The following is a 16,829-nucleotide window of genomic DNA, read 5'->3' as shown; positions in this document are numbered from 1 at the left end:
CACAGAAGCTTCTATGCAATATATTGATGATTATATGATTTGAAGATTGAAAGAGGTCTGCTGAGTGAAGAATTCTCAATGTATATGATTATCTGATAACTGATATCTGATATCACCTGCAAAAGTAAGAGTTCTCTTGCACTTCAGAGGATGATCTTGCTATATTTAGATGCGAGAGCTGCAGAATGTGAAATATGACCTTATTCTCAGACTTGATTGATTTCAAAGGTTCAACCTGCAGATTCAATGATGTACATGCTATATGCAGTTGACTGATAGGAAGAAAATGATTCATATGATTCTATTAACTGATATAAGAAGGACATTTCACATCTCTGATATAGAAGAGTTAAATCTGCTTATGCATTAACAAGTAAAGAGAATGATTCACAAGATCTCATCTGAAAGCATTCTGTATGTCATACAGGACCCGGAAGTGGAGGAAACTAAGATAAAGAATATGCAGGAGAACAAGTGTATGAAGGAGCTTCTGGAGAAGTATGAAAAGGTCTTTCAAACAGATCTTTCACTGGAATTGCCACTGAAATGAGGATTTGTACATGAGATTGACACAGGGAATGTAAAACCAGTCAACCAGAATGCATACCCTCTGTCACAAATACATCTTGAAGAACAGAAGTGTCAGATCACTGACCTTCTAGAATGTGGTCTCATATGATTCTCATCAAGTGTGTGGGGCTTTCCAGTCCTATTTGTGAAAAAGGCGGGTGAGGAGTGATGAATGTGTATTGATTATTGAGCACTTAACAAGCTTATGATCAAGAATGAATATTCACTGTCATGAATTCAACAACAGTTGAATACAGTTGAAAACACTTAATATCTATCAAAGATTGATCTTCTCTCAGAATACTGGCAGATCTGTGTAAGTGAACTGTCAGTTCTGTGAACTGTGTTTAATATGCAATGAGAGAAGTTTGAATTTCTAGCAATGCCATTTGGTCTGATAAATGCACCTGTCATCTTTCAAACAATGATGAATATGATTCTTTATAAATAGAATGAAACCTTATGTCTTGTATACCTTGATGACATCCTAGTCTTTTCAAACTCATATAATGAACATCTGAAGTATCTTGATAAAGTGCTTACAACTCTGGCAGAGCATAAGCTCTACATCAAATCAATCAAGTGTGTGTTTGAAATGAAAGAGTTGAAGTTCATGAAATATGTAGTGAGTGATGACTGTATACACCTCATTCTGAAGAAATTGAATGTCATAGTGAATTGACTGCAGCTGAGAAATGTATATCATGTATAACAGTTTCTTGAGTTGATCTCATATTACTGTAGATTTATCAAGGATTTTGCATGAATATCTGCACCACTCTCAGATCTCTTAAGAGAAATGAATGCAAATCTGTGAAAGAAGAAGTTTCATTCAATCATCTGAAATGCTGTGTGTGAAGAGGCTTTTCTCACACTGAGAGAATGTGTAACAACATTCTCAGTGCTTATTCAATCAGATTGTAATAAATCTTTCTACATTGAGACAGACACATCTGAATGAGCTATCAGAGATGCTCTTCTACAGATGAGTAAGAATAACAAGCTGCACTCAGTGATGTATGATGGTAGGAAACTATCAGATACTGAGCTTAATTACTCAGTGTATGAAAAGAAATTGCTAGTGATTAAGCATGCACTGGCATTGTGAGATAGATATATTGACAATAGACATATGATAATAATGATTATGAATTATGAAAGCCTTGTCTATCTACAATTGATGATAAAACCTTTCAAATGCTTAGTATGTTGAATCTTGGAGTTTCAAGTGTACAATCTTCATATCAAATACTGAAAGGGATTGAACACAGTGATGTCTGACACAATCAGTCATAGACTCAATTTCATGAGTGAGGGTCCTGCGAACCAGGCACAAGAGACATTTATGTTAAATGTGCTGAGAGAATGCAAGAAATCAGAATGAGTGAATGCTATGATCTCTCACTTGAAGAATGACAAGATGTTAAATGATAAGTGTCTCATGAAAGTAGTAGAAGAGATGCTTCTGAACTTCAAGCTGAGAAAATTGAAAAACAACATTGTGCTTTATCACAATCTAGAATACATAGAAGCTCTCTATCTAGAATCTTCATTTTAACACAACTTAGTGACTCACATGCACAAAGAATTCAGTCACTTAGAAAGCTCTGAACTCATGAGTGTACTTGAATCAAGAGTGTACTGGCCAAGTATGACTGAGAACATTCAGATATACACTCACAAGTGTCTGAATTACCAGGTTGTGAAAGAATCTAAGAAAGGATTAGAATGTGAAGAAGCACAATATCAGATGAAGTGTATGATACAACTGTTTAAATGATGAGAGATGAACCTCATAGACATATTACTGTGAATGTCAAATGAAAATTGATGAATAATCACTGCTATTGATTACACTACTGACTGACCAGTTATGAAAGCAGTTTCAGAGGTGACAGAGAAGATGATAGTGAAGTTTCTATATAATGAGATCTATATTAACTATGAAATGCTGCATGAGATTCTAACTGATAACAGTGCAAACCTTGTGAAAGAAGTGATGAGACATTTTGTGAGCCAGTTACAGACAAGACATTGTAGAACAATGCCATATTATCTGTGAATGAACAGAAAGATGAAACACTTGAATGAAATCTTGAGCAACATGCTGATAAAATATCTAGTGAGTAAGCCTATGAGACTATGAGATGAATATCTCAGGCAGGCACTGTTGGCCACACGAATTCAACAGCATGCAGTCTTCAAGTGTTCATCATTCTACCTGTTGTATGAATTGCATCCGCGCATCCCGGAGGATGCTTTAGAAAAGGTGAGGGAGAAAGCAGTTGTAAATGCAGCAGAAACAACAGTTGTAAACACAGCAGAAACAGCAGTTGTAGATACAACAGTCACAGATGCAGAATCAAGATTGAAAGAGATCAGCGACACACATGCAAAAGCTAATGAGTTACTTCTGAACTAAGCAATTCAATCAAAAAGAATATGAGACTCACTTATTAAGAAATTGAGTCTCAAGATGAGAATGTGAGTTCTCATATATAATGAGAGTTCTGAGAAGTTTCAATCTAGATGATTTGAGTCATATAAGATACTCAAATCACATTCTCTGAGAACATACACATTGAAAGAATCAGAGAGATGAATCTTACACAACTTAATCAATGATTCATAACTTATAAAAGTAAAGATGCAAGATCTGAGCAGATTATAATCATCTACAGCACTATCATCAGTGTTGAAAAAGAAGAAACTTACAATTGAAAAGCCTTGTGAAGTAAGAGAAATCATAGATGCTTACAAATCAGATAATCTCACTTATTCTGACCTTTTCATGATTATAAGGAAAGAATGAGAAGAAATGAAGAAATCAGGTGAATATCACACTTTAATAAGTGATGAGACTGTAGCTGATTGTATGATAATACACTGCAGACAGCAGGTGCAATGTAGTAAAAAGCAGTCTCAAAGTAACAGACTTGTATGTGAGTCAGATTACAGAAGAAAAAGAAATTCAGAGTTGAATTCAACTGTTTACATCAGTTCAATCATGAAGATCACAGAGAATGAACTATCTGAAACATTCATGAACATGTAAGATCAAGTCATCTCAATTCCTGAGAATGCTCAGAGATTAAGTGAGATTAGTTTCAATGAACTGTTTACTGTAGTGGTCTGAGTGAGTGAAGAGAGACAGTATAATATGTGAGACAGAATTATAAAAGATAAAAGCTGCTGAACCTAGTCACTGAATGCTGTATTATATAGAGATCATGTAAGAGTAGTAGCTAGCAGACAAAGAAAAAGTGTAAGAAAAGAAAAGAAATAATGAATTAATCATTAACTGTAAGAGTTGACTATAAAAGACAAATGTTATCATACACATCTCATTCATTTTCATATGTCACATATTAATCTATTTTCAATGCCATGCCACCTGAAAAATGTTAAAAACAAAGAAAATCTCAAAACTTGAGATCTGTAAGAGATTTGAGAGCTGCAAGTCACTCTTGCAATAATACTGTACATGTCTTCAATTCCTCTATCACTCTGTGTATGACATTAATGTCATTTATCACAAGATTGGCTGGAATGCCAATATAGGAATGTGTACACATACACATAGAGAAATTGGAGAAGAGTGCGGGACCTACAGAACCAGGAGCCAGGACAGGGGGGATGAAGGCAGAAGAAACAGAAGAAGGAGGCGCAGGACCAGATGAATGATGACAGGAGCCACCCGGGGCTGAACACTTATGACCCGGTGTGCGCACAATCTTCCCCGCAGGAGAGGGAAAGAGAGAGAAAGTGATGAGAGGAGCTTGAGAGTGGGAGAGGGTAGTCTCAGCAGTGTTGTCATCTTTGATTAAAATGGCCTCTGGCACTGAAGCAACTAAGAACTATTGTTAGTGTATGAAACTGTAAAAACAGGGATAACAATTATCAAATGAACACCTGCTGGCCTTAGAATTGTATATGCAATTACAACACACATGAGGCTTCTCAGAAAGAGAGAGAGAGACATGAGAGAATGCAGGAAGCAGAACACAGCATGCAAACAGCTCATTCTCACAATGACATTTCAGACAAGGTGTACAAGCCTCATGCCTGTGAGTGTAAAAGAGTATAACATTCACATTCCTGTTTCTGAAAACACAGATATCTTTCACCTGCATCATGAAGTCAGACAACAGATGTCAGAGAATAGGCTGATACAGATTAATCATTCTGAAGAAATTCATCAGAGTGAATATTCTCACAATATTGAACTTTACAGTTGTAAAAAGTTCCTTAATATCTATGAACATCATGACTTTATACACAGCAAAACTCATAACAATTTTCTCTAAGAACAGAAAAATCAGTGTCAGAAAGAAAAGATGAAAAAGAAAAAGACTTATAATCTTGATACTGTTAAGAAGAAGAGTGATTCTCTGAGATGAATGAATAATTATCTTATCATGAATATTTAAAATGAATGTAATAATCAGTGTCTGTGACTGAGCTTCAGATAGTTATGTTATACACAGTCTTCATATAATAAATCATTCTGAAAGTTGATAAGAAGGGTGAGAGTGTATACACTGAGAGATATGATTTATTAAGTCTACACAACATCTTCTTGAAATGGGGAGAGCTGATAACAAAAGCAGAGACAGCAAAACCAGAAGTAGCAGAAGTGAGAGTTGCAGGAACAGGGGTAGCAGGAGCGGGAGAACCAGACACAGAGGCAGATGTAGAAGATTAAGGGAGAGCAGTGAAGAAAGAAACAGAGGGGGCAGAGAGAGATGCAGAAGACCCAGTCACACATGACACAGACAATTCCTTCATTATCATATTCTCCAAGTTCTTGATCAATGATTCAACATTGAGTTCACTATCATCAGCAGACACAGATCTGTCAATGTGTGAAGATTCTATGTGAATAAAAACAAACATATCAGCATCTGTGTTCACACAAATTGTGTCAGAAAACATGATCAGAAACCCGCTGAGAGAGAAACAGTCAAGAATGTACAAGAAGATGAAGAGAGTGTATAAGAAGATGAAGAAGATATGTCATTCATGATAGTATATTCTGATAATTGTTAGAAGATAAACAAGTTCTGATCATGTTTCATAATGCATTACACTTACTGCTAATGAACTGCCTGGTATAGACACTATGATAATGCTTGTTGTGAGAATAAGAGGCCATTGCCAGAAATGCATACAATGTGATAGATGAACAGATAGAAAGAGTTGAACAGAAGAAGAGATAGAAATCTTAAATGATGATGATGTTCAATGATAATAAAATGAAGAAGATGATTGAAGAATGAGAAAAGTTAGTGAATGAGTGATGTAATATAGTGAAAGTTTCTTTGTGAGAGTATACACAGAATGCTAGCTGAATCAGAAATAGGTCACACAATTGTGAAATGCTAGTGGTGAGCTAATCTGCATGAAGCTAGAGCATATGACATGGTCATGTGAGCGTGACTGAATCTGATGGGGGAGAATGTGGTTCAGAAGAACATACAATCATCAGATAATACCACAGCCGCTTCTGAACTACTAGTGTATGTGTATGAGTGTAAAGGGGCCATAGTGTATGCTAATTAATTTAGCGTATGAGATTACAATATAAGAAGCCGGCGTACGCCTGTAATCGTACACTGGCTTAAGCAACCTTTGAATCACATCTTCAGTATAAGCAATATCTGCATCTAATCTGTTCAAACTCTCATTTTTTAAGTCATTTGAGTAAATCAGAATAGAGTCTTTTATATTGATTCTAGAGATCTTCTTCAAATACTGTTCATATTCTCTCTCTTTAGATAGTTCACTTAATTATAAGTCTATGAGAGATTTCAGCTTTTCTCTTCAGAGAGATATCTTCTCATGATCAATTTTCTCAACATTTAATGAAGAAAATTGATTTTTAATCAGTGAATATAGTCTATACAGTTGAGAGAGAATTTTTTTAAAGTATTATTCTTATTCTAATCAAGAAATCTATTTCAATTCAGTTTATTTTCTGAGTTAATTGATGAAAATAAAGAAGAGACTCTTTCTCTAATTATATAATTTAAGCTTATATTTATAACTCTGAGAGTATAGTTCATACAGGCCTTTTCAAATTGAATAGTAGAAGATAGAATTGAAGCTTCAATTTCTATTACTTTAATAGAAGATGATTTGAATGCTCTTAGAGTTCTTCTTAAAGCTCTGTTTTACAGACTTTGAAAGAGTTCAGTGAAATTATCTTGATTATTTCATCAAACTTGAACTTTATAATCAGTTACTGAGATGATACAGACTATGTATAATTGTCTCATAGTCTGAAAGAATAGACCTCTCTCAGTATTTGATAGTCAGATTACACTACTCAGTAGTCTCTCTGTCTTGATGATTCTTTGTTGAAAATAATATTTAAAATTTAACTTGAAGTTTAATCATACTTCTAGTCATTTGACATTCAAACTGGGTTTAATCTCTTTATTTAAAAGAGTTAGACTTAGTTCTTTCTCATTAAATCTGGGAAAAAAGTGAATTAACTCAGTTTTATTCATATCAAATTGAATTAGATTGATATCTGCTCTAACAAAGATTTTCTTTACTGCTTTCTCAATCACTTCTAAATTCTCTTTGATTGTCTTTGAACTGTAGAGTAGATCAATATTATCTACATAACTTGAAGATCTCACTATTTTCATCTCTCTATTCTTAAATAGATATGCAGTGTATATTGCAAATAAAACAGATGAGATTGAAGATTCTTGCAGTACTTCTATTTTTATCTCAGTCTTATCTTGTTTTCTTTCATCAAAGAATAGTTGTATAATTCTTTTAGACATAAAACAATCAACTCATTTTATTAGAGAAAGTGGCAGTTTTAACATCTTCAAAGTTTGAATTATCTTAGACTTTGAAACATGATCAAATGCATCTTTTATATCAATAAAAACTGCAGTTGAGACCAGGCCTTTGTGCTTTGCTACTTGAATATCATGAATAACTGAAAGAACAGTGTCAATTGCAGAACATTATTTTCTACCTTTCATTTATTCATTAAACAGAAGAGAATCACTAATAGAGCTTATAAAAGATAATCTAGTATAGTCTCAGTGAGATTCAAATCAAGAAATATATAAGATCAGATTAAATGAGATTCAATTTGAAATTTATAATCTCATTAGTCAGTCTATAACTGCTTATAGAGAAAGCTGTAACAGTCTGAATAGAAAGCTGTAATAACCTGTATAAGTAGTCATCACTTATTAAGCAGGTAATTACAGCTTTAATTACTGCAATTGCTACTGCTGCAATATAATAAAACACTCTTTAATATAAAAGTATAATATAATCTATCTCTCTCTGCAAAGATTCAGTTCTTCTTTACTTAGAATTCACACTTACTATACAGTTCTGCAAATCTTCTACTTTCTTTTATATGAATATAGCTACAGATTTCTACAGTTCTTATAGTTAAAGAATTAACTACAAACATTTATAAATCTTATACTTTTTTCTGTATAAATGTGACTACAGACTCATACCGCTCTTACAGTTTAAGAATTAACTGCGAATATTCTTCTTTTTCTTATATTCTGTATGAATGTGACTGTGAATTTATACAGTTCTTTGATTTCGTTGATTTAATAATATAATGTTATGTTATTTATACTGAAATAAGAGATTTTACTCTCTCTTTTACAAGATCTTTATCTTCTATAAAATTTATATTTCAAAACTAATTCTCTATGCTTCAGAACTATATTCTACAGCAGATTTTTTCATATTTTTAATTTATTATAGCTTTTCAATCTTCTACAGCTTCTCTGCAACAATGTGTCTATTATTCACAATCTGTTATAAGAAATAAGATCTGCTCTGAATAATATCATTTTCTGACTCTTGAGTAATTTATATTTAATCACTTATTAAACATCTTTTTTACAATGTGCAGAGCTTGTCATAATCAATGTATAAGTATCAGAGCTTGAAAATACTTTAACAGTGTAACTTAACTTTCTGCAGAATTTTCACAATCTGTCTCTAAGACTTCTATAGAATTGCTATCAAATACCAGGCCAGAAATAATAGTGTTAAGTTACTTAATATTAAAAAAGTTGAGATTGAATATCTATACTGTGAGAACATCTCTCTTTGAGGAAAATTAAATCATGTTCAGTATCTCTTGAAAATGACTGTTGAATTCATCAAAGATAATTAAATAACTTATGAGCTGAGCTGTGCAGATCTTGTTTTTTTAAAAAAATTAGTTATTACAGAGTAATTAAATTGATAATTTACAGAAAAGAATAATAATAATGATAAAAATATTCAATTCTACTATATTGCAATCTGTCTGTAGAATTGCTATTTTCTAATGTAAAGTAGCTCTGTAATAATTAACATATCAAGACTTATATATCATAAAAACATTTTTATAGTCTTAGTTTTCATTAGTTCTTTTAAACATCAGATCAGAGAAGATAGTATATCTCTTTTCAAAGAAAATTAAATCTTGTTCAGAGTCTCTTAGAAATGACTATTAAATTTCTCAAAAATGATTAAATAGTTATGAGTTAACTATATAAATGTTTTTTTTTTTTTTTAAAAAAAAATAGTTATTACAGAGTACAAAATTAATGATTTACAGAGAAGAATGATGATGATGAAAATATTCAATTGTACTATATTGTAATCTGTCTGTAGAATTGCTGTTTTCTAATATGAACTAGCTCTGCAATACTTAGCACACGGCTGCACACCAAGCCTTGTGTGCTACAAAAACATTTTATACGATATGCATCATGCTTAAGCCCTTTGTGATGGAGGTGTTCTTAGAGTAGTTGGTTGTTATTATGAGAAGCTAGCTGCTACGTGGCCTTATATAGGGAGCTTGCGATCGCCGATCATGTGGATTATCGGCTTGGTGATTATTCACTATTTCGGGTAGGGGCATCAGTTCTTTTCTTGGGCTTGTCTCTGATCAAGATTTTAGAAATTCTAGCCTTATCTTGGTGGAATATTTTCACCAGTGCGGTTTACATTGGAATTGAATGTATCTGTGGGACCTTTGGTTTGCATGTACTTCGTACGGACTGGATTTACTCTCGTTGCCATTCCATGTTACCTCTTTATGGGGATATCAGCGGCGCCGTTTTAAAACTTTTCAGCTAGGCCGAGCAAGATGGGATGCGGCTTTTCTTGGAAAGCTAGGAGTTGTAGTAGACATAATATTCCAGGTCCTATTACAATTCAAATATTCTACGAGATATTTCTCGTGGCTGTTACCAGCTCGGTAAATGATCAATTAACCTTGAGGAATAGATTCTCCAAATATAAAACACGGTTAAACATATTGAGAGTTTTGAGCACACTTCGCTTCGCATAGTACGGAAACGGGGAGGAATTATGTGACTGGAGTAGTAGAAAACAAACAATAATGTTGCATTTAAATACTTAAAATCATAATGTACATGACCATCACAAATCATTATATATACACATTACATGGGCCCAGGACGAGGTCACTTATCTGGGATATCCTTTAGTTATTTCATAGGGTGAGAACCGAATGTGGATAACACCCACTAACGACCATCAGCGCTATACGGGGAATAGTAGATATGCTGGAAGCATGGGGGAAAAAACACTAGTAAGAAATGTGAAGAAGAATTTGAATGGGTATTTATACGAAGAATATATCGATTAGGTGGGGCAATAGGGAAGGGTAGAGAGGAGCGGAATAAAATGACGCAGAAAAGTTAGAGTGTATCAACTCTTTCCAAGGCATTTTTTAGATCGCCACTCCTATCAGAAATGCGGGTGGCAGATTTCCTCGAGGCATGTTTCCTCTGATGGAGATCAAGATTAAGACCACGTGCAACTTGCGAGACAAAGGGTAAGCTAGTCCTGCCATCAAGATATGCATCTCCATCGTGTCTGGAGCCGTGATTGCTGGTGGTAACTCCTGTGCTACGCCGGCGATCTCGACGGGCAGGTTGCGATCGACTTCGATGCGACGAAGATTCCTTGACTGTAGAAGACTTTTTCTCTGGGGGTGATACATTCGGCGGCGATGGCATGGGGACCTTGATCACGACATGATCGGAGCAAATGCAGCCACAGCCGCTTGGGCAGAATGGAGTATCGGTCGACTTCTTTCCTGCGGCGAGGTGAGGGTGGGTTGCGAACCAGTTCTGGTGGCATTCGATACAGGTGATGTGCCCGCAATTTAAACATGGAGCAAACATTCCATCAATGACTTCGGCACAGATAACACATGACAACTTGGTAGGGATGGGCTGTGGTGGTTTGCATTGGGGGCATTGAATTGCAGGCGAATCTCCACGGCGCGTTTTACTCCTGCAGCTGTCTTTTACAATGCTAGACATTTCAAAGGCTGATATATGAAGAGCACATCCACATCTCGCGCAATTTCGTTGTATATCCAGACCTTGGTTGATCTCAAAAGGGTGTCTTTCTTGAGATCGAATCGAGGCTAGTGGCCTAGAATCACGTCTTGCGAAGTTTGATATTCGCTTATCATGATATTTCAGGCGTGATGAATGACACATGTCGGGGCAACCGCTAGAGGCGCCATCGATTTTAAGTACCTCCTTGCGCGTTATGGGCATATCCCAAACAAATAACAGGTTAGCATACGCAGCTCGATACGATTTGAAGAGTTGCCTGTGCTGCTGATCAAGCAGAGGTGAGTAATTATGGTTGTCACAATCGAACAAATGTTGATTTTTCATAACTATTTTCACCCCCTTTGGTGGTTTGGACTTGGGTGACGTTGGCCTTTCACTTTCAGAATCAGAAGGGGTTTGTGATGTCGCAGTAGTCGATGCCGTTAAGTGGTCCGGGATTGCGGATGCTGGTTTTCCGAAAATACCACCTGTAGTCCATCCACTGGGACCATTCACATGGAGGCTGCCTGCGGGGCTTGGTCGCTTCTTGCTACTATTACTTGGAGGTGATGAGGATCCTGAAGGTCCAAACGTAAAAGACCGGGAGAGCGAAGAAGCGAGCGTGGTGCCTAAGCCGGAAACGGAGCGTGGATTAGAATGACGATCTGGTGACCCCGACAAAGTTATAACTTGAGGCTGCGATTTTCGGCCCGAAGGTTGTCTGCTCAGTTGGATTCCTTGAGGGGGCGTGTTCCCAGTGGAGTATAGTGGTGGCGTATCTACTTGCCAATGTTCTGTTGAAGAGCAAGCAGAGCTTTGGGACGCCGAAACGCCGTGGCTAGACGACTTGGATAATGGCGGGAGCTGCGATGTTGCTTGACATTTGTTATGGAAATTTCCTGTTGGTGAACTGTTATCTTCAGCTAGCGGTGGGTGGTGTACAATAACTGATGATCGTCTGACCCGGCGAAATCCCGATTGGCTTGCATCCATTCCAGACTTCGGTTCGTATAAAATGCATGAGAGCATTGCCAACATTTGAATGTCCCCTAACCGCTCGAAGTAGTTAAATCTACCCAAAATTAGCCACTGACACACAAGGTCGACTGACCGTCCTGGATGGGAAAACTTACAATGCTGGAATAAGCCAACCACGGCCAAGAGCATGCTCTCCCCATTTTACCTTGTCAGGCCGAGAACTGCTAGACGGCTTTATCCGCGTAAATTCATCGAGCCTCGAGTCTACAGCGCTATCTTTCCCTTTAATGTCACGCATGGCTTTTCGTGCAATCCCGACAACATCATCTCCAGGGATAGTATTCGAGGAAAGCTCATTTTGTAGCATTAACCTAACGAGACCCCAAACATGAGCGAGATCAAAAATTCCCACGCCAGCTGCAACTGCCATATTATGGGCGCATATGTCCGGCGGGTTACCAAATACTTGATATTTCTCGGCGAGCTCCCGTTTGGCTGGTAAAAGGCCCTTTAGATCATAAATATGGATGATGTTATGTGAGTTGTCCGACGATGACTTCACGGTGCCAACTCCCGTCGTAGACTTCTGAGAGTTTTCAGTGGATCTTGAACGATAGAACCCCAAACTCCCACTTCTCCAAGTATTCGGGCCATGAAATTGAGGTGGGAGGTTTCCCAGAAGATCTGATGAGCCTGATGAGCTCGAGGACTCGACAGACGAATCATCTGAATAGTCAGAAACTCCATCATCCGTGATGGTGGCCCGGCCAGTCCCGACGCCACTAGAAGGCTTTGGGCCCGGTGAGCTTGTCTGCAATCGGCCAAAGGCTTCAAAAACTCTATCGCTTCTTGCAAGTCGCATATCACTAAGTCCCATGGAGCCCATGAACACTGTTGCCTTCTCCTTTTTGGGAGGGAAAAAGCACACAAGCCGGCCATCGTTGGTCCAGAACGCCCCACATGTTTTATATACCGGCACCATAACATTTGCATTAACTGGCCGGAGCATCTCAGAAGAGCTTAGGCCGAGTTGCGACGCTCGGAATTGCCCATTTTCTTCATCATCATCGCTGGATTCATCGCCATCTAGTAGATCTGGGGACTTCAACGCTTCGCCGAACTGACGTTTCACCAACGCCACGCTCTCCTCGACATTATGTTCGCCCAAAAGGTAGCGGATGGCTCCCTCGAGGGAGCCTCGCTTCTGAGCGAGATATGTCTCAGCGATAGTTCGTAACCCTGCCGTCATGGTCGACGCCAACTGGGCAGTGACTGAGCTAGTCTTTTGCACAGTATATACGGGGATCGAAGCTCGTGGGTAGTCAGGAGGGAATTTAATGTCGACCTTTATGAAAAGGTTACTGTTGTCGGGACCCCAAGGGCCATGCATTGAAACTGTCGTTTTGCGTTGCCCAACATTAACAGATTCGAAAGAAACCTTTGTGAACTTTTCCCCAACATGTGTAATTTCGTCTCCTAGTGTTTCTACCTCCCAACCTGATATCTTGACACCCCGCATCCAAGAAATAGGATTCATGTCAGCGCGTAGAGCGGACCGCCCTTGTACACCAACCACAGACCCCATCGTCCCCCCTCGGTTCCAGCTACGATAGTAAGGCATGGAGACACTACTGGGTCCAACTCCAACAGTCGATAGCGATCGATGGTGGCTGGATGTTTGATTTCCTAGAGGAATACCCTTTTGCTCGGCATTATCCTCTAGCGGTGGATCATCGCGGAACGTTTTATAGACAGCACCTTTTCGCGTCAGGTTTAGAGAGGGGTTGAAGGACTTTCCGATTTCGTATCCAACTCCCTCCAAAATCTCTGGGTTTACTCGATGCAATCGCAACTCCTTATCCGTGCCCCAGGACACAAGCTGGAATTCGCGATGATCTAAACCATCCACTACCGTCCCTCTCGATCTCCAGAGAAATTCCTTGACTTGACCCCTGTGACCAGGAAAGCTATGAACACGCGGAGGATCACCGCCATCATCACCTCTCTTCCGGCTATAAAGATGCAAATCACTATTTCCACGTTGCGGCATGACAAGAACGCCCCATCCGAATGGCGTGTTTCTAGCTCGCCAAACAGGAAACGGAGTGTGAATGACCTTTTCCGGAATATCTTCTGCAACCGAATAATCCCAAAACTTGATGGTTTTGTCCAACGAACAAGTCACCAATGCCTCTCGACGTGTCCGGTTCCAGTCAAGGCCGTAGATTTTCGTATTATGTGCCACGATCGTACGCAGTGGACGAGCACCCACTCGATCATCCCAAATCTGGAGGAACCTATCATGCGAGCTTGCAATAACGTGAGGGTCCTGTCGGTTCCATTTGACTTGGGTTGCACCAGCGAACCAGTCGGAAAATGATATCGCTGGCCTTGCTGGACAGCGTAGGTCCCAGCAGTGAATAAAACTGTCCACGGCGCACGTAGCTAGGACATCGGGATGGTGGGCGGAAAAGTTAATATCTGTAATAGCTCGAGAATGTGCATGCAAAACGTATTCAATGGAGTTTTGTGTCGATTTCATTGCCAGGTTCCATACTAGAGCCTTTTGATTGGATGTGCTCACAACCCAGCTGTCTCGTGCGGCGAAAGGGGACCACTGGACGTCCGCTACTTCCCAGGGGGTATGGTGGGGGAGGTATCGCGGGGGGGAATAGGGACTATCCAGGTCAATAATATGGAGACCTTCTTTTCTATTACATCGACTATCAGCTATAATGGAAATATATACCATTTTCCAGCTACTTAAAAGAAAAAAAGACAAAAAACCCACGAAGCGAGTACAACATCTCTGCCACATGGAGATATTGACATAGACCCAACCGGCTGCTCGACATGAAATGAGCTGTCTTCACCGAAGGTAGGGCTTTCATAGGCAGATGCCAGTGGCTTCAGAGCCATAGGACTCGACATATTGTCGAATATCTCTCTCCCTCGTTGCTCCCTGCACCTAAGATAGCCCTATTAAATTACTGCCACGGAGACAGGCAGTAGTAGAAGATTTTTCCCCCCATATGGTGGGTGAATCAGGACCCATATAGGACGTCTGGCAGATGGTATGAGAGAAGCAAAAGAGCCTCTGCGCACATTAAACAACCCAGCTCTTGTGTCGAATAACTATTCACCACAGTATGCAGAATGCGCAACAAGGGTCGTGGCTGCGTGATTTCGTCATTTAGGAGGATGAAGACGTACAATATAGCTTCCCAATTATAGCAAGGAAACTCGGGAAAGAGATAAATATAGAGAAAATACGGGGACAGTAATGCACCTAAACTAAGATATGAATTTCTCAAGCTCTTGACGGACTCATTCAACGAGCTGTAGTCAAAGATGCTTGGAGGTTTAAACGCGTGTGATATATCCTCCAAGATGAATAGTTACCACGTGATATGCTTAACTGGTTCCATACGGGAAGAATGTGTTGGCCCTTACGGCCGTTGCGGTTAGCGATCCCACTAGATCACGTGACCCACCACTATATTATGTTCCTGTAGATAGATCTATCAATACAACCTTCAACTATTCTACAGGTTATAGCCCAGATGGCACATTTTTCTTTTTAGAACATTATATCAATATTTTTTTTAACATGAATAGTTCATCTTTTTTAAAAAGACTCTCACTCTTTATTAGAGATATTTCATTTTCTCTGAATCTGCTGATCAGTAGATTCATATACTTTATATATTTTTAAAAAAGTATGTTCTTCATTGTGAAGAATATTACTTTTTTATTTTTTTTTTTTTATATATCTAGAAGAAGCAGAGTCATCTTGATATAAGTTATACATCTATTACTTCAGAGTTCAACTCAAGACTCAGAATCATATACTTTACTAGATAACTCATTAATAGAATAATTACTTATTATAAGAAGACTTCTGACTTGTAAGATAAGACTGAGATCAGTTTTCATCAGAGTATGAAATTTGATAATAAGATAATAAAGAAGCTTTAGAATAAAGAAAAGTAGAGTTAATATTTATCTACAGAATCTGTTTATTTCAATTTATTAAATTCTTCACTATTTCTTATCTTCAGAATACTAATTTTTAATAATGATCTGAATTAATCTATCTATTGCACTGCAGACAATCTTATGAATCTTATATAAATAATACTATGAGATTAAATAACTGTGACTGAAATTACTTAATATCTTACTATATCTATCTCTGTATAAAGAGATACTATAAGAAATGAGTTACAGAAATATCAGAAGAAAGTTAAATATACACTAGATATTAAATCAGTGATTATATTTGATAACTCTAATTATAAAGTCTAGTATGTTAATATATTAACTGATACAGAAGTTATTAATGAAACTAATATTTTATTAAGAATTTAATAAGAATTCTCTTTTACATGTTATATTAACTTTGAGAAGTGAAGAATCTGTTTTAAGTCTCTATATAGATATATGCTATTAAGTCTTATTAGAAATGTTTAAATCACTATTAAAATCTTGAAAGCTAATAATACTATAGCTCTGTGAGACAAGATCAATGTTGAATATATAATATTATTAACAGAAGAATAAGTTAATATCTTTAAGAAATTAATAAAATTATAAGTTAAGAAGAATGATTATCTTACTTTTCAGAGATATTTTCACTATTTTATTATCTATTATAAGAAGCTCTGTCAGAGTACTGAGAATGTATATTATAATCTTTTTCTCAACAATCTACAAGATTATCAAAGACTATTTATTAAGATATATTTGAATGAGTTTTTCTTCACTGATCAGAAACTTATTATCAATATTAATATTGATAATTTAATGAAGTAACTGATCAATCATATATTTAAGAAGATTATCACTGAGTGAAAAAAGCAGTCTCAGATCAATTCTGTAACTGTGAAAAAGAACAAAGATAAGAACAAAGAT

General features: G+C 37.4%; 1 protein-coding gene across 1 annotated transcript; it reads right to left on the bottom strand.

Moving 5' to 3' along the window:
* Nucleotides 1-9,504: 9,504 nt before the first annotated feature.
* BDCG_02261 (WD repeat protein) lies at nucleotides 9,505-15,304 on the bottom strand. Its single transcript, XM_045417804.1, has 3 exons — nucleotides 14,707-15,304; nucleotides 12,071-14,626; nucleotides 9,505-12,009 (listed from the first exon to the last, which is right to left on the bottom strand). The coding sequence occupies exons 1-3, from the start codon at nucleotides 14,844-14,846 to the stop codon at nucleotides 10,287-10,289; spliced, it is 4,419 nt and encodes a 1,472-aa protein (XP_045274532.1). The 5' UTR covers nucleotides 14,847-15,304; the 3' UTR covers nucleotides 9,505-10,286.
* Between the last annotated feature and the right edge of the window lie 1,525 nt (nucleotides 15,305-16,829).

The sequence above is a fragment of the Blastomyces dermatitidis genome (genome assembly GCF_000003525.1).
Source record: "Blastomyces dermatitidis ER-3 genomic scaffold supercont1.2, whole genome shotgun sequence".
Classification (NCBI taxonomy): Eukaryota; Fungi; Ascomycota; class Eurotiomycetes; order Onygenales; family Ajellomycetaceae; genus Blastomyces; species Blastomyces dermatitidis.
The sequence above is the reverse complement of the archived record's forward strand: the minus strand, read 5'-3'. Positions and strand labels throughout refer to the sequence as shown.

What these genes read in the sequence shown, in the direction of transcription:
- BDCG_02261 (XM_045417804.1), bottom strand. Translation starts at nt 14,846, where the DNA reads ATGTCGAGTCCTATGGCTCTGAAGCCACTGGCATCTGCCTATGAAAGC. An exon ending in AGAGATGTTGTACTCGCTTC is followed by an intron (nt 14,627 to 14,706) that starts GTGGGTTTTTTG and finishes TCGATGTAATAG; the next exon opens with AAAAGAAGGTCTCCATATTA. An exon ending in GGTTGGCTTATTCCAGCATT is followed by an intron (nt 12,010 to 12,070) that starts GTAAGTTTTCCC and finishes AATTTTGGGTAG; the next exon opens with ATTTAACTACTTCGAGCGGT.